Here is an 11,670-nt window from a genome sequence, read left to right as displayed (position 1 = left end):
ACAGGCTGTTCTCATAAATAAAATGTGAATTTGTTACCCTCAGGGAGAAGATACAGGGTCCCAAAAGCACGCACAAATCGCTTGAGGAACAGTTTCTTCCCGCAGGCCACGAGACTCCTTAACATACACAAATAGTGTAGTAGCCGTACTGTACCGTACTGTAGCTGCTACCATTACGTATGTCTAATGTTTAATTGTATGTTTAATAAGGAATATGCTATTTGCACCTGTATGTCAAATACGCCGAATTTAAAACGCTGAGTTTAATTGTATGTTTAATAAGGAATATGCTATTTGCACCTGTATGTCAAATACGCCGAATTTAAAATGTTGAATCACGTCTAAAGTATGCACACGACATGTGCACCTATGTGCAGTGAATAGGCCACTGTCTCTGACTTGTCTTATCACTATAGTGCCTTATTGCTTGTTGTGTCTCTTGTTGTTTTTGCACTCATATGCCCTGTTATACTTGTACTATGTTGTAAACGGAGTCCACAGCACAAGAATTTCACACGTGATACCATGGAGTGACAATAAAAATCTTGAATCTTGAATCTTGAATAGCACATAGCCTATAGTGCGTCATACTCTATTCCCTATCTCGACTGTCACCATACATCATAGTTTGATGACAGAGGCATTCTCCCTCATTCCCCATACCTGTGCTGGTATGTCTCCTTCATATAGCGTATAGGTACTTACTGGTTGTGATGATCTCCTCCTGCACAGGCTGCTCTCCCATACACAGCTGGACCACGGAGATGCACACGATCACTGACATATGGAGAGACATCTTCTCCGGCTGCCCGCTGAAGCCCAGACGGCTCACTGTTAGAGCAGATCTGCTGCAGAAAAGCTCCGACCTCCGACCGAAGCAGCCTGTTCCAACCGAGCTGAGCTGACCCGAGCAAAACCTCAGCAAGATGTCTTCAGAGGTCCTGCAGAGGCTCCGGTGCGAACCAAGGAACTTTGAGACGAGAGGGGAGCAGGAGAGGAGGCTGAGGCTGTCAACTGATGTGAACAGGGAGAGACAGAGACATTGGAATAAGTATCACAAGTGGCTCCAGTGGCTCAAAGAGAGAGGGAGGGACTCCTTTTTTATAACAGGGAAACACACACACACACACACACACACACACACGCACACGCACACGCACACGCACCCACACCCACACACACACACACACACACACACACACACACACACACACACACACACACACACACACACACACACACACACACACACACACACACACACACACAGTAATTATCACTAACCACCTTCTTGATATTTGACAATAAGTCTTCATAGCTTCTGAATGAGTGCAAAATGAAAGGGAGCTACAGACAGAAACAATATTACTGATAGCTACGGTCCTGATATAAAAACAAGACTTTAATCTACTGAATGATTGAGCCAGGCAGTACCAAAATAAAAGAAACAAACAAACAAACAAACAAACAAACAAACAAACAAACAAACATTATTGATAGTTACCTTCCTGATACTGAAAAGTAGCAGCTCAGCTATTGGATGGTAGAGCGAGAGTGAGCCGGACTGCGATGTGTGTGAGAGAGGGAGGGAGAGAGAGGAGAGAGAGAGAAGAGGGAGGGGCAGAGTGATGTGGTCCTGAATGGCAGTGGCTGTTCAGTATTTAAGCCTTGGAATGTTTAACCAGCCAGTGAAGACCACACCCACCCACTGCCTGGCCACACCCACCCACTGCCTGGCAATGACGCCATGCAGGGCTTTAACAGCCATCAGTGGCTTTGTGTGCGTGTGTGTGTGCGTGTCTGTGTGTGTGTGTGTGTGTGTGTGTGCATGCATGTGTGTGTGTGTGTGTGTGTGTGTGTGTGTGTGTGTGTGTGAATAGGGTCAGTGGGCGTGGCTGCATGCACACTATTGTGTGTGCACTTGTGGTCTTTGTGTGTATGTGTTGCATTCCTGCATTTATGCGTTGGATGTGTGTATTCATGTGTGTGTGTGTGTGTGTGTGTGTGTGTGTGTGTGTGTGTGTGTGTGTGTGTGTGTGTGTGTGTGTGTGTGTCTGTGTGTGTCTGTGTGTGTGTGAGCATACCTTTGTAGACATCTGACTCAAGCTGGTCAATTCTGCTGTCAGACAGTGAGTCAAAATGCAAGCTAGCACACATAGTGCCCCGCCCCATCACGCGTCACTTGTACGTCAACACACCCTGCCTGCCCAGAAGGTTTGTTAGCACGCTGCATCACCTGAACTATTGTGATAGCAGTGAATGAATGCATAGACATCACCCAGTGCAAAGAAAAGTTGCTTATATGCTTTTGTCTGTTTTTATGTGTTTATGTGCTGTTGCTCTGGCATGTATTGTATAGAATATGCTAATGTCATCTTGCATGTTCTTTTTATATGTGCTCATGCATGTTCTTTTTATATGCTATTAATCTGCTTGTGCTTTTCTTCTTTTATATGCTTTTGTCTACTTATGTCTTCTGTACTATTGCATGTGTTTGTTAATGTTTCACATATAACATCAACCTGCCAGGGACTGCAGATGAAAATTAGCCTGTATGGCTAAATCTGGCACATTTACATGATGGACTCACGTGCTCATGTTAATTAATGTGCATTGTCCCTTTTCTTAAATAAATAAACAAACAAACAAACATTTGAAAGTTTACAAAGCTTTCATGTCCAGGACCCCTAAATTGACACGAGGATGGAATTAGAGCCAACATAAAGGATTCCCCTTTTTGCTGGGGACCTCCTGGAACCCAATCAAGGCCCCCTGGGGTTTCCCAGACCCCAATTTGAGAACCACTGAAATCTACAGCATAACCTACCCTTTGACCTGAACAATGGGGAAGATTAGAATTTAATGACATAACTGCCTCCAAAAATTGTGCAAACTGGCCACCTAGAGAAAATGATTAACCAAAGACAAGGATTTTCCCTGTATATGAAACTCTATGCACTTATGAAAGGTTAAGGCTAATGTGAAAAATGATTTTGAGTCCTTAGATTAACCAAATGACTGTGTTAGTATTATGAGAGTAAAGACAGAATTCTGAGAATGACAGAGTACCTCCTCACCTGATGGAATGTGTAAAAAAAATCTCATTGGCATTGGTAGTAGCATGTCTAGTCGTGAATGTGTGTGTGTGTGTGTGTGTGTGTGTGTGTGTGTGTGTGTGTGTGTGTGTGTGTGTGTTTGCGTCACAATCCGAGGCCGTCTCATTCTAATCCCTTAACCGTCTGACACCAGATGCCGTGCAAGCTAATAGGAAAACTGTGATCACCTTCACCCTGACTGACCAACCCCCTCTGTCTGTCTGTCTGTCTGTCTGTCTGTCTGTCTGTCTGTCTGTCTGTACTTGTACTTAAACTTGTGATTGAGATACACACAAGAAAAGTATAAATAAGTATTCTTGCCTTATACAGAAAGTATAAGTATACTTGGCTTGTAGTTGATTTGTTTTATTTGAAGTACGCTACAGCAGTTCTGCATATAAAATGGAAAAATCAGGATATCACAATAAATCCCAGAGGCTTATTTCCATGTGGTCCCTTATAGTCGATAGATTATAGCTGATTAAATACTTTTTCAGACATATCGGTTTCTTTGAGGTAGTATACACACCATACACATTTGGCTGATTTTATTGACAATTCTTCCATATATGAGAGTAGCAGACTTGATGTATACTGGCTGCTAAGGCTACCAGAATATATGGAGTCACTCAGCACACAATTGCTCAACTTCACATCACTGATGACATCACTCACTGATGACCACCACTGATGATGTCATAGATGTGATGATGTCATAGAGATTGTGACATCATCAGTGATGATGTCATAGACATTAATTCATGAATGAAATCATCAGAGGGACAATTGAAACAGAGAAACAAACAGACAAACAGAGCCCATGCTCCCTTTTATAGGCACAATTAAAGCAATACAACTGTGACTTTTGCCTCGCTGGAAATTATGGTGGTGTCCAGACATGGTTTCCAGAAGTACACAACCTGCCTATGACCATCCCCTGATCACAACCCACCGCCATGCAAATATTCAGTACAATGCCACCTGGGGTGTGGGTGTCAGGTGTTTTCCAGGACTTTCCAAGTGGTTCCAGGACTTGATGAAGTGCCCATGACCTTCTCCGGATCATAACCCCCTGCCATGCAATATTTCAGCCCAATCTGACCTGGGGTGTGGATGTGAAGTATTTTCCAGGTGGTTTCCAGGATTTTCGAGGACTTTCCAGGTGGTTCAAGGACTTGGTGATGGACCCATGACCTTCCCCAGATCCTAACACCCCGCCATGCAAAATTTCAGCCCAATCCGTCCTGGGGTGTGGGCGTAAGGTGTTTTCCAGGTGTTTTCCAGGATTTTCCAGGTCTTTCCCAGGTGGTCCCAGGACTTGATGACATGCCCATGACCTTCCCCAGATCACTACCCCCCTCCATGCAAAATTTCAGCCCAATCCGAACTGGGCTGTGGGCATGAGGTGTTTTCCAGGTCGTTTCCAGGATTTCCCAGGACTTTCCAGGTGATTCCAGGACTTTCTAATCTGCTCATGACCTTCCCCAGATCATAACCCACCTCCATGCAAATTTTCAGCCCAATCCGAGCTATAGTGTTAGAATAGAGACAGATACACATATAGTGGTATGGTCAACATTCACTCCATTACTCAGCTGAATGGATGGTTGAGTGGATAAGACACAGGACATTGTGCTGAAAGGAAGGGGCCCTCAGTTCGAATCTCACATGGTTGTACTTTTTCCTTAAACTTAAAGTATACTAGTAGTATACTTACTTAGTATACTACTAGTATACTGAATTGGGCCGATTTAGTGCCAATTTAGTGTCAAGAAGTATTAGGCAAGTACACTTGGAGTATACTACTAGTATATTGATATAAGTATACTTGGTGCATAAAGTATACTTGAGTATATAAGTATACTTGCATAAAAGTACACTTGGTCTTTACTTAAAGCAGCTACGAGCAACTTTTTCGATTGTTATTAAACAGTATAAATTTAATATCAATGCATCACATCTTACCTCTAATAGTCGACGAGACCAAAGCCGTGTGTATCTGAGATTGCTCCCTTAGGTGATTATTAAGTCTATAGTCTGTCTAAACTCGCGTCAACAGGGGGCTCTCTAGAGCGACCGGACCGGGTAACCCGGAAGTGAAACGCGGAAGTGAAACCAGGAAGTGAAACGCAGCTGCCTTCCTACGCCGTTTGCGCTGCCTAGCAACATAACATAAACAATGTGAACGCCACGCATACTCTCGGGAACATCTCTCGTTATATTCTAACAGGTTTTTTGGAAGTTATTTTGTGGTTATGGCCGAAGTGGCTGCTGCAAACCGTTTCATTTCACTTCCTGATCTGCCCTGGCTACAGACACACTAACACTCGCCGATTCACTCGGGGTTAAGCGACACTACTCTGCGTTGGTCTCGTCGACTATTAGAGGTAAGATGTGATGCATTGATATTAAATTTATAGAAGGACAAAAAACCAGCACTCAAAATAAATCCTTTTGGGTTGTTTTAATACCTTCAAGCAGCAACAGCAGTGACAATGAACGTTTCGGCGTAAGCCTTCCTCAGCATTGTGACAATGCCATGGGTTATTGGAGTGGGTTACTGGATTTATACAATGGCTGTGAACCAATCAGATTGCTTGATTTGAGAGAGCCGTTTTATAATAAAGCTTAGCCAGATTTGTACAGATATATATCTACACTGGAGCAAACCATGGCTAATGTGTAATATGACATTTCACCCCTATTAAATGCTCAAGGTTTACTATCATTGAGTGCGTTTACATGCACACCAATAAACTGTTTATTAGCGGATTTCTGAGTTACCTGATTATTCAAGTGGTCATGTAAACAGCATAAACTGATAAGCTTTATCCGTTTATGGTCATAAACGGGTTATGAATAAACCGATAAACACACCTAGGTTTCCCGGCAATAATCGGTCTTCTCTCTGCATGTATCCGGCATAACCGGGTTTCTTTCGGGTTTATATATCTGCGCATGTACGACTTGCAGGAGAGAGAAGCACATGGAGCGTGTGAGAGGCAGGGAGAGACGCGCTGCACTCACTGGCCCCTCGGCTCTCCTCCCGGTTCTCTCACCGGCATGCCAGTCTCTCCCCCGGCCACAGCGCACCACAGCCGGCTTGGCGAGATGACGGTGAGCACGGAGCCCCTGACTGAGCGGAGCGGGGCGCTCTGCTCTCTCTCTCCCCGCACAGAGCCGAAATGTGGATATTCTACAGGAGAGGACGAATATTTGTCTCGGATTGCAAATCGAATGACGTAGCCTACAGACAACAGACTCAGTCGTTCAAAACACAACACACATAACGTTAATATCCGTGACAAATTCTGTCCGTTTTCGGACAGGTAGGCTACAGTATTTCAATTCAACACACGTTGTGGGTCATGAACATTTGACGTGCTTAATAAGTCACCTCACCTGCCTGCCTCTGTGCTGTGTGCTCGGTAAAGTTGGAAATATTATTGACAGATGCACTTCCAAAGCGACGCCTATTCCAATTTTAGTAAAGCAGACGAGATACACAACCTAATTTTCACCTAAACCATCCTCTGCGCTGGACAAATAAATTAGGAAAATGTGATTTTGCATTTTGCAACTATATTCTGTTGTTTTATTCCGGAATTAATGCCGCCTTTCTGGAGAGAAATCCGACTAATTGACTGAATCATGTAAACCCGGGTTTCTCCTATTGTCGGATTATTAAAGTGCATGTAAACGCAGAAATCAGATTATTGCCATAAACTGATTATTCCCAGTTATCAGTTTATTGTGTGCATGTAAACGCACTCACTGTCTGTAAATAAGAGGTTTCAAGTCTTCACACTATTTGTCGTCTCGTTTGGATAGCTGTTTTGAATAGCTGTTTTTTTTCCACTGGTCTAGGAAAATACTGAAATATGACAACAAATATTGAGGGTAACTTGCTTTGCTTTTGTAGGCTACATAATATCTTTATTTTTGTATGTTGACACAAGATGTCACTACTACAGCTTTGACATTATTTACAGTGCAATGTTGTGCATGGCTCACTTGGCCAATGTGAGAGTACACATAGTGTTTTATATGTACAGGTAGCCGGTTGGAACATCTCACAATACAACATCAAATACCAAATGCAAATAAACCAATAACTGGGTTTAGTATTGCTGCCTCTCTGCCTCTTTATTTAATACTGTATCAGTAGACAGTGGCACCTCAAAAGTGACACGCACCTCCTGGAAGAGCTTCATGGGATTCACCACCATCGTCAGAAAGGGTCGTTGTCTTTTGCACTTGAAAAATAACTCACTGCCTCTCTCTAGTGGCCATTAGCAGGCATGGCATGCTTTTGGTGCCCTTATCCTGTAGTTTTATGGCAAACGTGGAGCCTGTCACATAGCCTGGGTAAACCCATCCCCCACGTGACCTGCTCTCAGACCTGTTGATAGTGACTGGGAACTGAGAGAGCAGGTCACGTGGTGGCTGGGTTTACCTAGGCTACTTCCACCCCATCATCCAGATCTCCTCCCCGACACGCCTAAGATGACAGCAGCCATTCAGATGAATGCAAAGTCAAATATACTGACACTAGAAACGATTCTGGGGGGGGGGGGGGGACTATGGATCGGTCTCCGTCTGTTAGTTTGTTGGTAAGTGACACTGTAATGTTGACTTTGTGCCGCTAGGGGGCGGTGTTAGCAATAAATGGGGCTGACCCGAGGGTGGAACTATATCACTTGTTCTACTCTGTTTCATCGTTGACTGAATTTTGTGTGTGAAGGCAACCACAAAGACGAGGATGCTCCTGCGGCCTATTTACCTGTATCAAGAACAGCTTGGTCTTTTTCTCCATAAGCGTGTTGTCGAAACAGCTGAAGATATGAGACAGCCGGACGGGTCTCCCATCCGCTCCAAACACGCAGCCCTCTTCTCCATGAGACGACAACACAGCCAGGAAACAGTCCTTCACCGGCCGCCTGCTCTCTGCAGCACACACACACAGACACACACACACGCACGCACACGCACGCACACACGCACACACACACACACACACACGCACGCACACACACACACACACACACACACATGCACACACACAGACACACACACACACACACACGCACGCACACGCACGCACACGCACGCACACACGCACACGCACACACACACACACACACACACACACACACACACACACACACACACACACAGATGGAGACGTCATGTGGGTCTTTACATGCTAACTGAAGTGCACACCTTGCTCAATTATCAATATTAGTCACTTCTCGACAGGACCAGGCAAAGAAAGGAATGGCAAACTTGCACGTACAAACACACACACACACACACACACACACACACACACACACACACACACACACACACACACACACACACATGCTCGGCTCTTGTGCAATATCTATTAAGCAGGAGTGTCTGTCTGCACAGGCAGGCCAAGGGGCCATTCTGTCCCCTCTCTGTATTTACATAATAAGGGTGTAAACAGGCATGCCATGGGTGGAGACTCTGGAGATGATGTGCCATGGCTGCCGTTATGGAAACTGCCCGTAGCTCTGCGGGCTCCAAAAATCGTGACCGACAGACACTGACAGACACCACAGAGCCCACTTAGCCAATTTGAACTAAGATGGTAACATTTATAATGTTCATGAACATTGAAATGTGCCCCTTTTATCAGTTTGTTTATCTAGCAAAGATAAGGACTTGATTACGAGGCCATAGCCAAAGGTGCAACTAGCTTATAATATATCAGTGATAAGAGTCTATTTGCACTTTCACATTGTCTGTTATCCAGTTGTTTACATGTATTCTGAGTGACTCCAAACACGACATGAAGTGCAGTTTGATCATCTGTAGAAGGGAACACAGAAAATCGGCGACACAAAACGCACTCAAAAGCTAACAATGAGGTGACTGCATGGATTGAGACGGGCAATTCCTTTTTCCCTCAATGCCTCGAACAATTATTCTATTAAAGTCAGTGACAACTCTAAAGGGGCGTTCACACCGACCTATTAAAGTTTTTCGCTGGCATCGAGTTTACATACAAAGTCAATGCAAACGAGCGATTGAGCGTATATTCGCCCGGCAGAAAAATCGCTGGGTGTCCGAGACAGAGACAGAGCGACAGCCCGAGATGAAATATCCCAACTCGAGCGAAATTACGCTGGCATCAGTCGCTCGCTCTTCAACGCTGATTGGCTGCCGTGTGAGAGTGAGTCAAGGATCACACTGGCTTGGAACAAACCACTGGTTTACTGTGTGGCAACAAACCGCATTGACAGCTGATTGACAGGCTGACAGCTGACATGAAGTGAAGTCTGTACTACCGGTATAGAGCTCGTGTTAGGAGCACGCTGATAGGCTTAGCTTGTAAACAACTACGGTGGCTCGTAGTGGACAAATATCATGACATTGCGTAACGTTATAGCCCCCAGATGTCCGTCAATTCTTGTGCCTATTGACGAGCGATTTAAACAGAGCCACAGAGCGATTCCAAAGGGTTCAGTCGAGCGACAGAGAGAAAAATAAATATCTCTGTGTGAACACAGCTTAAGACAAGATGCAAGAGACAGTCTGAGGATATTGCACAGAAACACTGCATTGCTTGTCTGAAACATTTATAAGTGAAGTTAAATTGTAAATACTCTACACATTGTATATTTAATATACAATATTAAATGTACTATATTTATTCCAGAGCACCAACACCCGCAGTCTGGCTGCCTCTGTTGAGGTGAGCTCAGGCTGTCAGAGGAGAAACCAGGAAGAAGGGAAAACGTGATTTTTTGAAATGCGTGTTTCACAAAACCGATTGCGGCAGTTCTTTATATGTACATCAAACACATTATGGTCATATTTCTGTATCTGTTGGGGAGCTATTTCAGATTAATTTTACAAGATTTATGGGGCTGGGGAACTGTCTGTCCGCGCTGGCCAGCCTAGCTGCAGATACAGTCCATAGGGGTTGAACATTCAGAGAATGCAACATTTAAACTCGATACACTGCACGGGGTAATATCCCACTAGTTATAATAAAGATGTGTTTAAAGAAAACGATTAAAAGCATAACATGTTTAAAAGAAGATATTTGAAAAAGAAGGATAAAGAAGTTTTAAAATCTTAATATAGGATAAAGATGTTAATATAATTATAATATAATAATAATAATAATAATAATAATAATAATAATAATAATAATAATAATAATAATAATAATAATAATAATAATAATGGGGGTGGGGATTGGAGGCGTAGTTGTCTATATGTTAAGGCTTAAAACGTGGGATTTTTACCGTTACCCACCATTTACCCATGTTTGGTATAGGGACCAATTACATGTAGGCCTAATTTGTCCCTATGCCATACTGTATAGCCCTGATACTCAACTTACGGCCCAGGTGCCAGATGCGGCCGCCGATAGGGCGCCGAGTGGCCCCCCGACCATTCTCTAATTCACACTGAAAACTAACATTAAACAAAGTTTGACTGAGCTCCAGCTCAATTGTCAAATATCGCCACCTATTTGCTGTCCCATGCAGGCACACGTGTTCACATCGTCACTCGGATTATTGCTTTGACTATTTGTTTGCATTCTGCTCGGTGGTTCAAATTGATGCTATGTGGGTTCATGGCATCGGTTCATGGCAGAGTGTAAACATCTTAAAACATTAAAATGACCAGCCAACTACAGCTGCCAGCTGGCACCCCAAAAACCTACAATCTGCTACAGATTTTTTTATTATTATTATTAATGTTGTTTAGCGGCCCCTGCCTCCTGTCATTTTTGCAAAAGTGGCCCCTGGGCAAAGCAAGTTGAGTGTCCCCGCTGATTCTAGGCTACATCTTGTGTATACGTGTATGTTACCTTTCTCAAACAATGCGTAGATCTCATCACTGTCGAGGTCGTTGTGTATGTCGACTTTGAAGCCCAGTTTGCTGAGGGTGCGGTGGAGTCTTTTGGTGTCTCTCTCTGCCCCGGGCCGGTTCCCCAAGTTCACCCCATGGTGGAACTGAGCCACCGACACCAGCAGAGCCCTGTTACACTCCACACCGGGATCCCTCACGCCTTTCCGCCGCAGCATGCTTCTTGAATGGAGGTCCAAGTCAAGGAAAGTTGGGTTGTTGGGTCCTTTGGTTTTTTTCCCCTGTGGTTGGATCTTAGGTCTTACACTGTCTAAATCCTTTAGTCAAACCAACGGCCCAGTAATATGCAAATAGGCAGCAGTTAAATATGCTTTACAGAAAACACACCTGAGATATCTAACAGGTAATTTCACTGTATCCACATGTGTCTGTATCTGATATGCCTGTTAGTGTCGGTCTCACGCAGGCTTTAATTGTCTGCATCACAGAGCAGTAAAAACGCTACTTACTATGAGTCACACCTTCTGTCACACCTGTGCAACCATATTTGGAGCATTTCCTCTCAAGGCATTATGGTCACATGCCTTGATGATCACACAACGTTGCATAATGCTGTCCTTCCCACGTGTTTTTTTACACAGGTCTTTAGTTATGGGAAACGGTGCATGCATCACCTGGTTGGGATGTTGCCCACAGCATAATAGCCAAATGAGTTCAACAG

At 44.0% G+C, this 11,670-nt stretch overlaps 1 protein-coding gene across 2 annotated transcripts; it reads right to left on the bottom strand.

Moving 5' to 3' along the window:
* Positions 1-802: 802 nt before the first annotated feature.
* On the bottom strand, positions 803-11,344 carry LOC310781234 (caspase-7-like). Of its 2 annotated transcripts, XM_083641797.1 has the most exons (4): positions 10,951-11,344; positions 7,879-8,042; positions 1,505-1,564; positions 803-1,014 (listed from the first exon to the last, which is right to left on the bottom strand). In XM_083641797.1, the coding sequence occupies exons 1-4, from the start codon at positions 11,165-11,167 to the stop codon at positions 919-921; spliced, it is 537 nt and encodes a 178-aa protein (XP_083497923.1). In that variant the 5' UTR covers positions 11,168-11,344; the 3' UTR covers positions 803-918. The 2 variants fall into 2 exon arrangements, with proteins under 2 accessions (XP_083497923.1, XP_083497924.1); XM_083641798.1 differs by lacking the exon at positions 1,505-1,564.
* Between the last annotated feature and the right edge of the window lie 326 nt (positions 11,345-11,670).

This window comes from Poromitra crassiceps (genome assembly GCF_964638095.1).
Source record: "Poromitra crassiceps genome assembly, chromosome: 8".
Lineage (NCBI taxonomy): Eukaryota > Metazoa > Chordata > Actinopteri > Beryciformes > Melamphaidae > Poromitra > Poromitra crassiceps.
The sequence above is the reverse complement of the archived record's forward strand: the minus strand, read 5'-3'. Positions and strand labels throughout refer to the sequence as shown.

Excerpts from the sequence above, each read along its gene's own strand:
- LOC310781234 (XM_083641797.1), bottom strand. The coding sequence starts at position 11,167 with ATGCTGCGGCGGAAAGGCGTGAGGGATCCCGGTGTGGAGTGTAACAGG. Across the intron at positions 8,043-10,950 it reads CTACGCATTGTTTGAGAAAG|AGAGCAGGCGGCCGGTGAAG; the intron begins GTAACATACACG and ends TGTGTGCTGCAG. Across the intron at positions 1,015-1,504 it reads TACTTTTCAGTATCAGGAAG|TTGACAGCCTCAGCCTCCTC; the intron begins GTAACTATCAAT and ends TGTTCACATCAG.